General features: G+C 32.0%; 1 protein-coding gene across 5 annotated transcripts; it reads right to left on the bottom strand.

The window, feature by feature from the left end:
- Positions 1-596: 596 nt before the first annotated feature.
- On the bottom strand, positions 597-8,955 carry LOC141683755 (synaptotagmin-2-like). Of its 5 annotated transcripts, none has more exons than XR_012560430.1 (10): positions 7,960-8,955; positions 6,724-6,965; positions 5,537-5,555; positions 4,774-4,976; positions 4,334-4,443; positions 4,114-4,212; positions 2,817-3,267; positions 2,561-2,692; positions 1,825-1,992; positions 597-1,331 (listed from the first exon to the last, which is right to left on the bottom strand). XR_012560430.1 is itself a non-coding variant. In XM_074488508.1 (9 exons), the coding sequence occupies exons 1-8, from the start codon at positions 8,682-8,684 to the stop codon at positions 2,604-2,606; spliced, it is 1,938 nt and encodes a 645-aa protein (XP_074344609.1). In that variant the 5' UTR covers positions 8,685-8,955; the 3' UTR covers positions 597-1,331; positions 2,561-2,603. The 5 variants fall into 5 exon arrangements, 3 of the variants coding, with proteins under 3 accessions (XP_074344609.1, XP_074344610.1, XP_074344608.1); XR_012560429.1 differs by lacking the exon at positions 597-1,331 and adding an exon at positions 1,370-1,658; XM_074488508.1 differs by lacking the exon at positions 1,825-1,992.
- Between the last annotated feature and the right edge of the window lie 1,774 nt (positions 8,956-10,729).

Here is a 10,729-nt window from a genome sequence, read left to right as displayed (position 1 = left end):
TCGATGTTTACGCGTACTTTTAAGGTAATAAGGTGTATAAAAGCCCTCCGCATATTTTTTTACAAAATTTCTTTTTTTAAATTAAAATTTAATATATATACTTTTATTCAAGAAAATAAAATTTGAAAAATGATTTGTGTAGTTATTCTTTTTATTCATCTCAAAATACACGTAAAAAGTGAAAGGAACTTATTATTTGAATCGAGAGAGTATTTATCAAGAAAAAAACAAGTGGACCCTTCAATTGGATATTTTAATTACTTTAAAGTTCCAATTCGGGTCTGAATCCCAACTTTCGGATCGGTAAATCTTAAACAAATTTTTTTTTAATTTGTCCATCAATTTATGGCCGGCCTGAACGACGGACAAGTGATAAATCCGAAACTTCTATTGAAAAAATTGGATTAAGGCCGGATAAAAGCCGTAATAAAAATTCAAAAATTTATAAATTTTTATTGAATATTAAAAAAATTAGTATACAAACAAAAGAAGGCCTGGTAAGAGTGTGGTCCGGTCTGATTTTGTAATATGCAGACCCAATAATGTAGTTAATTATTTGACGGATAGATTGATATATTCGAAAGCATTTTAGAATATTTTAATTAAAATGAGTAAATTGATTTCCTTAATTGTGAGTAAAATATGACAAACTTATGCTTGCGAAGTAGAGAAATCATTGATACTACACCCTGCATGGGTTTCACAGTACCAAAACAGGGAGCCCAGCAAGGCATCGACTACCCAGAAGCGCAGGGGTAAGGTAGAACCATGAAAATCTCTTGCTCGAGGGAGGCCGAGTGAGGGCTGTACATTGACTCGTCTACTGAGAATACTCATCATGCTTCAGCTGCCTAACAATTTGAAGACTTCCAAAAACTCGCGATCCGTGATTTACACCTGCTGCAAGGTTTCAAATCTCGAATACAATATCTTAATGAAAGTCAAGTTTGCTGGGCAAGGTACAGCCTTTCTAGACTTGGAGATTTTTATTTTTTCATGGTTATGCAATACTCAGACACAATGTTCATGACCTTCGAGTACATTATCGATAAAGAAAACTTGCACCACTGTTAATTAGCTAAATGAAGTGCAGCTTCAATCTGTGCATGCAACCCGAAGCAAATCTCTATGCTTATTCTTCGTCTACTCCACCTCTTTGCCTCCTAAACTTTAAACATTTTGGAGTAACCTACTATTTAGACCCTTCATGGCCTCAGATGGAAAATTCAGCTCCTCTTAAAAATAAGAATACAGGCTTTCAATGCTGGAACAAACTCTACTTTATCAAACATTCCCCACATCAAAAGTTAAAAAAGGTAAGTTTTTATGACCTGCCAAATATGATTTATCCAATTAGCAAGTTAATACACAGTGTTCAATGCCGCGCAAAACTGAAATGATGAAGAAAGAATTTACACTTAGTTAAATTAAAAAGGTAAATAATCTTAATATTTTTATATTCTCATTGGAAGGGAAAAAAGATGGAAGAAAGCTTTTACATATACATGCATGCTAGAAAAATATAGTGGTTTCCCGCCTAGGTAAGGAAGTAGGTTGGTTTCAGCATATTCTCTCGTGTTCAATAAATAAGTCTCAACTGGAACATCTCAAAAGCTCGATACTTCTCAAGGGTAAGCCTTTAGGTGCTGCTGTAACATCTGCATTGCGGTCAACCAAGTATGCTACTTTTGATAAACTAATATGCTCTGAAATGTCCCATCCTAAAAGCTAGCTTTTAGGGATGGGAGTGGCATTGCAATCGGGGTATAACTTTTAAAAGAAGATATGTAAATGTAACTACAAGTACTTATAAAGGGGCAGTACCTGTTAGAGTGATGTTACAGTCAGTAAAGTTTGCATAGACTGTATAAAATCGCAAGTACTAGCCAGGAGGGGCTAGTACAGCATTGGTTATATACGCAAATATGAACCTGGCATAAAAGACTCAAGCCCCTCCCACCAGCTAACTTAGGAAAATGGGGATACGAGTACCTAAGATCACAAAAACTACTCGTAAAATTTCCCTACTAGAAGTCAACTTGGATGATATTATTGTAGTCTAGACCTGATTATAACAAAAAGGATACAGATATGTCACATTATTTTTGCACTTATATGATGACACTTAAACAGAATCACAAGATAAAGGTAAATTTTATTTGGAAGTAAGAGAGATCCATTTTTTTAGAAAAGGACAAGATATCCAAATTGATAGTAGGTCCTCTTAACGAGAACATATAAAGCTCACACTCTCGAGCGCACACATTATTCAAAAGTAGATGATATCCATTTTATGCTAGTTTGTCTTAGCTTATGGATGCACACATGCGAGGACAATATCATAAATAAGTTGGAAAATTCATCTCCTCGTAGTTAGTAGTTACACAGGTTACTTTATGAGCCAAACAGAAAAATGCAACAGCAGGGAACATAACTTAATCACTGGCAATTACAAGACATGCAATGACTGCAGTAAACAGCTTACATGCACGGACTAACACACAAATGGGGTTCATGATGAACTGAAAGGAGAAATGAAGCAAAAGGTTTTAGGAGTTACTTGATCAATCATAAGCCTATCTTTTCATGAACTGTTATATTCATTAGGGATTGAATATATTTCCACCATCCATATTCATAGCAACAAGCACCAAGATACTTGTGACTAAGGCAAGCCAAAATAAGGAAGAGCCTGCACATAACATATCTTTATCAAAGGAAGAAATATTTTTTTAACTTTTAACTTGCTTTTTATTTCCGTGCCAAAAACACCTTTGTTTTTATATATTCAGAATAAAAACTTAAAGATATGATACCTATAAAAGTTTGATTTCCACTCTCAGAATTTGGTGGTATCGGTTCAGTACTGGGACCAACTGAGCTTGATGTTGATACTGAAGTAGTCATATCATCCGAAGATCTTGTATTTCCTGTTTCAGATGCCACTATACCTTGAAATTCCTCACTAACAAGTAGAGCTGCTAAAACATCCATAAATGTTTCTTTATCTGTTCCATTGGAAGATTCCCTCTTTGGCTGCTCATAAGTAGCATAGATGTCATCAGAATCAAACATTTCATCATCAGAAACATCAGTATCCAACAGTTTTGCTGCTGTTGCTTCGTCTTCATCATCCTCAACATATCCTTTATATGTAAGTCGAAGTAATATTTCACCAGCAAATCTATCTCCAAATGGCCTCCATCCTCCTTGCAAGGCTACAATTCTGTCTGTTGGTACTGTATCTTTTAGTGATCCAAGATCAACCTGGAGAAATTTTTAATGAGAGTTGTACTGATGAATTTTTTTTTATTTTTACTGAATACTTCTGAAATGTTAAAATGAGGGATCAAGTCTATCAGATACATTTCTTATAAGCTCTATCTTAGATACATCTAATTACAACATATAAAGGGCCACTCCTTGCTCTAATATGGCTTCGGTTCAAACAAGAGATGGTAACCAAAACTAAAGTCTAAGGTTACAGTTGTACTTGCTAATTAAGTTATAAAATACTCTAAAATCGCATGATCTCATGTTCAGATGAAAGCTGCAATCTATATAGTAATTCTATACAAACTCTGGACTGAGATATATTTCATCCCTAGAGCATAATTTTAGCTAACAAATACTAGGGGAAAATTGCACCAAAGAGAACATTTATTATCTTCTCTAATCCAAGAAAAAATTAAAGTTATTAATGACCTCCTTAGGTAATTTGAAAGCAATAAATTCAATTTTCAAAAGCAGAATGATTAAATGAACTATGCTATTGGTAGCCACTCTACATATTTCTAAGAAAAAACTACAATGACATAATATAATATTCCCTTTTGAATATATCCAGATGTACTAATCTATCTTACATTATCAACTCAAATAGCTAGCAAAATATTTCCTGGTAAGCTCTAAAGCATATCTGTTTAAGTATAAAAAGCACTACACTGTATCAGCTTTTAGCCCGTAGCCTGTCCCAAATTGAAGACTCAAAGATAACCAAAGAGTCACTTAAAGAGTCTAAAGTCTAAACACAATGTCGAATGATACTGCAGAAACAAGATCTCACTTTAACTATAAACATAGTTTTAATTCTGGTAAAGGGGTAGAATTTACCTCTCCAGTTCCAGTAGTTAAATCTGCAAACCCGAGGGAGTCATTTACTTGAATATATAATCTTTGTTTTCTAGGATTCGTAACTAGCATATTAAAATCCTGTAAAAATGAAATATAGACCAAGTCAGTAGCTTTAGATAAATCTAGCGTCCTTGTAAATTACATAATATTAGCAAGTGTGCAGAGTCAAACTTGAATGCCAATACAGTAACAAACTCACCTGATTCCAAATTGGCTTACCAGGAGATCCAATAACAGTCGTTTGACTATTCTTCTTGCTTTGTATAACTTGATCTCCTAACCTTAGAATGACATATGGATCCGTTTTACCTGAATGACAGAGACTAATGAATACACAATTATTACTGATACAGGATATCGGTAGTTGCCATAGTTCTATTAATATATAGACTTGTGTGTGTAGGTTACTAGCTCTCTTGTTGTAAATTGACAGCTTAAGGTGTGTGTCAGCGACTCAGCATTAAACTATATATTAAATGGTGGGAGTAACTGGGAAAACCTTGCAAGACTTGCAGAAAGTGCACAACATAATAGGCATAAAATTATTGAAAATTTGGTAAGTTGATTAAAAGACGGGATTTTTTTCATAAGCTGTAGGTATATATAAAAACGGAAAAGCAAATGAAGTAGAGCAGTTACCAGAGATAAGATAGGACAGCTTTCTAGCATCTACAAGGGTTACCGATAATTCTCCAACATACTCTTTGTTCCCTTGTAGTTCTTCTGTCTGAAAATCATTTGATATTGGGCCAATTGATTTTCCTTTTTGAAAATCTAAGACAATCTTCTTTGGGCGAACAAATAGCCGCGGTAAATCCTCAGTCAGGAGCTTTGTCAAAAACCTATTAACAACAGTTTGAGTTTTATTATATGATAAAATTCAAATCACAATTAGCAAAAGAAACATCCTTATCGGAGCAAATCCTATCACTGATAATAAATGGCCCATGCATATATAAATAAACGCTCCTCAACCCACAAAAATGTTGAATTTAGTCTGCTCTCGTACAATGGCATCATAAACTGAATATTTTACACAATGTTGTCAATTTTACTATCATAAATTTATTGACATGGGTATGTGCCAAAAAAAATCTAACATCGACCTGTGATGGTACTGCACTTTCTGTTAAAACAGAAGGGGACTTTATCATCAAATGAGGAAAGAAACAGGAAAGTGGCATGTGGTAAGGAGTAAGTACCGATTCAAATAATATAAAGGTGGGAGTAAGTGCCAAAAGTTCTACAATTTCAGCAATATCATTGAAAAAATAGGACAAGCAGGTTGTATGTAGAAAATATACTGAATGTGTCTGTCTGTGTGTGTATGGAACTATAATAATATTTCATTGCTTCGTGCAGTTATCACATTTCACAAGGCAGGAAGATAAAGTTTACTTACTTTGATAGAAGAGGAATTGCTAGTGTTACCCAACATGCAGGAAAAAATAGATCATTAGTAACAGATATTAATTCCATCGATTGAAAAGCACTAAATGGAAGAATGAAACGCTGCTATTTGCCATATAAATTGCCGATATCAAATTTGAAATCTAATAAAATGCATGGAAATCGATGTGTGTGAGCACAAGATTAGTGAATGTTTTACAATAAACAGAGATATGAATATAACATGCATTTAAGAATATCAATCTCATATACTGTATTTTCTTTTTTAGAATTTCTACTGAAGATTAGTGTACCAACATCCATCTTCTAAGGTCCCATTTGATACATTACACCGGTATCATATCATACTAAAGATCACCTATAAGAAAAAATGGAGGATTGCATTTAATTAGAATACGTGTGGGCCCCAGTGTGTAAGCACACCTTTTTATATTCAGTAAAAATTTAAACAGAAAATTGAATAACATCTTTGTAAAATTCAACTGGGCGATAGCGAAAGCTAAATGTCTTCTTTACAGGAGAACTTGTTAGAAAGAAGATATATATGAGATTAAGTAAGGCTTAGATAAAGGAAAAGTACAGAGGCAAACAAAATGCTTCAGCTGACACTGGTAAGTTGATAAAACCATCAAATTTGTGGAAGGTATTGTGACAGCCAATCGACTGGTTATTATGCGTGTATGTGTCTGTGATTATAAAGAAAGCCATTAAAAATTCAAAGATTAAGGTAGTTTGATACTTTAATTAAAACTAAGATGCAACTAAAAAGGTTATTATTTGTTTATCATTGCTGGTATTTAGTTGAGGCTATATTAGAACTAAGTAACTTATTATCCAGGAATTTTAAAAAGTAATAAGTTTAACCTTTTCACCATTTATAATTTTCTATCTACCAAATAATTACTCATAAATTCATATTATATCTGATCCTAATTTATGCCATCCCATAACACAGTACAAGATCCTTTCTTATTTTGTAACACATGTCCCAGCTAGCAATACTTGGTCAGTTCCAGTTTGATCAATTGATAAAAGATCCATTTACTGCCAATAACCTAAAGAGTAATCTAAGTACTAGCTTACTCTGAGTGGTGGTTTCATGTATTATAAATTTATAATTTTCCAACTCAAGTCAGCAGATGCATGAAAACAAAGCAATAGTATGAAGCTACATCATACCCATTATATTGAATAAGCGGAATGGTGTCAAAACAACTTTAATCTTTGGAAGCGAAACAAAAGCCCATGAAACAGCACCCACCCAAGGCGCTGATTGAATCAGTCTCAGCTTCACCCAAAGTTCCCCATCAATGTCAAAATCTCGAACACCGACAGGCACAACGATGGGGATTATTCCAAACTTAAGTGATAGCCTTAACAACATACGAGCGCCACCAGTGTAACGAATACCTATTTGGTACCTTTATTGATCAAAGATAACTCAGTCAAATGTGATAAGAGATATAACTGCAGTAAAGACAAAATTATCTTAGTTTGCATAATCTGTGACATGCTATTCGTGAATTGTGATGTCAGAAAAAATTACATCAACACAAACAATTTTTTAGAGTTAAGACACCTGAATTCTTCTACAAATAATAGCCTTTTATGATCTTATACAAGCCTTGTTCTTGCCAGACGCATATGCACAGAGAGTTGATGCATACTTTTTTTTGCACTCTCGCATTCATCACAAATCATAAGAACTTGACACTTGCACAATCAAGCTTTGGATGTCGAGAATAAAAAATGGATTTTCTTAGGATATGCCTTTGTTAAATATATGATCCTATTGGAGCCTTCCTCTAACACCTTAAGGTTTTAGATGAGTTGTTTACTCAACATTGTATCAGAACTTAGGTGAGAGAGGACTCAAGTTTGACTCCCAATATTCTCACAATTTATTGTGGACATGAAAGACAATGTATGCCCCATAGATGGGCGCCCATGTTCCACTCTTCGACCCATAAATGGGCTTTCGAGTGGGGGGTGTTAAATATATGATCCTATTGGGGTCTTCCTCTTAACATATTAAACTTTTAGATGAGCTTGTTACTTCACAGCCATTGATACTTTGATATTAACGAGCATGCTTCATGTTGCCTTTGATCGATTAAGAAATTGTAAGAATCTAATATTGTGACTAAACTAATTACGATTTTATGTAAGTTATACATTGTTATCTTGGACTTCATTATTATCTACATGTACTTATGGGATAACTTTGTTCATATATACATATGAAGAAAATTTTAAATACGATCCAGATTGTAGTATGACACTAAAATTCTATAGGCTTACCACTTACACAAGGTCAACAATTAGCAGATAAATTGATTCATATTTAAAGAAATGCAGCAAATAGGAGCAACAACATACAAATCTCATCTGAAAATACTAGGAGAACAAACTTACTGGAGATCATTGACTCTACGCGAGGTTCTGCGCTCGACATTCCTGACTAAAAATGGTTCATCCCCCAAGGAGAACTGTTTTATTTCAACTCTCTCCACATAAACCGGTTTCTTTAGATTATCAATGACTGGCTGAAGCAACCCAATGACCCAATTCTCAAGCCCGGGCTTATATACCTTCCACAACTTCCCCAGAACCATATTCACCCATTCCACCGACTCTTTTCTCTGCAAATCCTTTTCAAGAAACAACGAGAAGCTCGAGGGCACTTGCGGCCACATACCAGGCCCTCCCTCACTACCAGATTTATTTCTCTTCCTCAAAGTCCAAAATTTTTCAAACACAACCCCAACAAAGAAGAAAAACACAAACAACCCGACAATATTCGAATTAAACGGAGGCGAGGGAATAGGATGAATAACTCCTAATTGTGTCCTAAGTTTATCAACTATAGGATCTTCTCTAAAATCAGTAATGCTAGAAGCACCAAATGCAACAGATTCTTTGGACAAGTCCTTACCATCCAAATCATCATTAAGTGCATTTCTCGCAACCCGCCTCACTAAATTTTTAATACATTCTCCCCTCCTCTGGGTAATCAATACTTTCCTATTGTAAAAACTAACAAAACAAGAAAAATTAACTCTTTTACATGGACAACTCAACGGTGATACTACTATTATCTGTGGAAAACTACAGCTTTTAAAATTTGATTGCATATTCATTGAAGCATTAAAACAAACACCTTGACTATATAAAATATTTGCATGTAAAGCTAAAAACAGAGTTAGAAAAAAAGTGAACTTGAGGGTAACTAACTGACTTCAGCCTCCATGAAAATGGGAATTTGATGAGATTGTGAATGTGGAGGCTAATGTACTCAAGACCATCAAAACACGGCGGCCGGAAAGTATAGAACCGACGGTGGTCCGCCGGAGAAGGGTCGGGCTTATGTATATCAAAAGATTTTGTGTCAAGAGGCGTGGATAAATGATAATGAATCTCATGCACATGTTTTTTTATTCGATAATAAATTTAAGGGATTTTTTAAAAAATAAGTTATTTTTATTTTTTAAAAATATTTCGAAAATACTATCATTTTTAAACATATTTTCAAAAATATATTTTTTTAAATTTCTTTTTCAAAAATACGAGTTACAATCTCTCCAACCTATTATACAACTTTTATTTTATTTTTTTTCAAAGTTAGATTTTAAGCTTACAGAGTTTGTAAACTTGGAACACAACAAATACTATCTTGAAATCAATATTTTCAAATTTGAAAATTAAGTTGCATAACAGTTTGGAAATTTTGCAAATCGTATTTTTGAAAATGAAACTTATTGAATTATAATTTTAAAAATAATTTTAAAATGTTAGTATTTTTATAAATAAGTTAAGAAGATAGTATTTTGGATAATTTTCCAATTATATCCTATATATAATTAGAGTAAGAGAGTTTTGATGATAAGATTTGGTCGTCATGGCTAGAGTAGTAATTTACTTTGTAAAAAAAAACAAAGTTAGGAGTATCAGATATAGTTCAAAAATATTATTAATTTGAGAATCACTTTGGAAAAATAAACGAAATTGAAATATATTTCTAATTATATTTTAAAAGTATAACTAACAATTATTCTTTATAATTATATTTAAAAAATTAAAAATATTATTAATTCGGAGATAATTTTGAAAAATTTGTGAATGGAATTTAAAAATATTGTTTTACATTTTTTGCAAGAAAATGAAAAATATTTACATATAATACATTTAGAGCGGCTAAAATAGTGTGTGTATAATTTGAAATTTCAAATTTAGAAAAATATGAAATTTCATCATAATATGTATATAACAATAAAAATAACAAAAGGTTGACATTGAAAAACTATGTATAAATATAATTTCACAATTTTTACAAATTAAAATTTTATAAAAAATATTCAATTTTAATAAAATATAAATAATATGAATAAAGTTTCTCGTGCATTGCACGGGGATGAAGCTAGTATTTATTTGATGATAGATTGTTCGTTGGAAAAAATAAATGAAAACTTTCCTTCTCTTTAGAAAAAAAGAAATAGAATGTTTTCAGTTTTATATTTTGATCATTTTCATATATTAGGTACGTGTTAAATCATCCAAATGTTAATAAAAAATGTCAATTAAATATCTAACTTAAAAATAATACTAATACTTATTATTTTAGTAATTTTATCAATACATTTATCTATTAAATTATATACATTTTTTCAACCAATATATTATGCCGGTTAAGATATTTAAGTTACACATGTGTGAGATGAACATATACAAACTGATTTGTGAGATCTCATTAAATTATAATTTTTTTGTGTTGAAGTACGTATTTAAGATATTGTTTTACATTTTTTGCAAGAAAATGAAAAATATTTACATATAATACAATACATTTAGAGCGGCTAAAATAGTGTGTGTATAATTTGAAATTTCAAATTTAGAAAAATATGAAATTTCATCATAATATGTATATAACAATAAAAATAACAAAAGGTTGACATTGAAAAACTATGTATAAATATAATTTCACAATTTTTTACGAATTAAAATTTTATAAAAAATATTCAATATTAATAAAATATAAATAATATGAATAAAGTTTCTCGTGCATTGCACGGGGATAAAGCTAGTATTTATTTGATGATAGATTGTTCGTTGGAAAAAATAAATGAAAACTTTTCTTCTCTTAAAAAAAAGAAATAAAATGTTTTCAGTTTTATATTTTGATCATCTT

The sequence above is a fragment of the Apium graveolens genome, chromosome 9, assembly GCF_009905375.1.
Source record: "Apium graveolens cultivar Ventura chromosome 9, ASM990537v1, whole genome shotgun sequence".
NCBI lineage: Eukaryota > Viridiplantae > Streptophyta > Magnoliopsida > Apiales > Apiaceae > Apium > Apium graveolens.
This window is presented reverse-complemented; position numbering and strand designations above follow the sequence as displayed.

Excerpts from the sequence above, each read along its gene's own strand:
- LOC141683755 (XM_074488508.1), bottom strand. The coding sequence starts at position 8,684 with ATGAATATGCAATCAAATTTTAAAAGCTGTAGTTTTCCACAGATAATA. Across the intron at positions 3,268-4,113 it reads TAACTACTGGAACTGGAGAG|GTTGATCTTGGATCACTAAA; the intron begins GTAAATTCTACC and ends AAATTTCTCCAG. Across the intron at positions 2,693-2,816 it reads TGGAAATCAAACTTTTATAG|GCTCTTCCTTATTTTGGCTT; the intron begins GTATCATATCTT and ends TGTTATGTGCAG.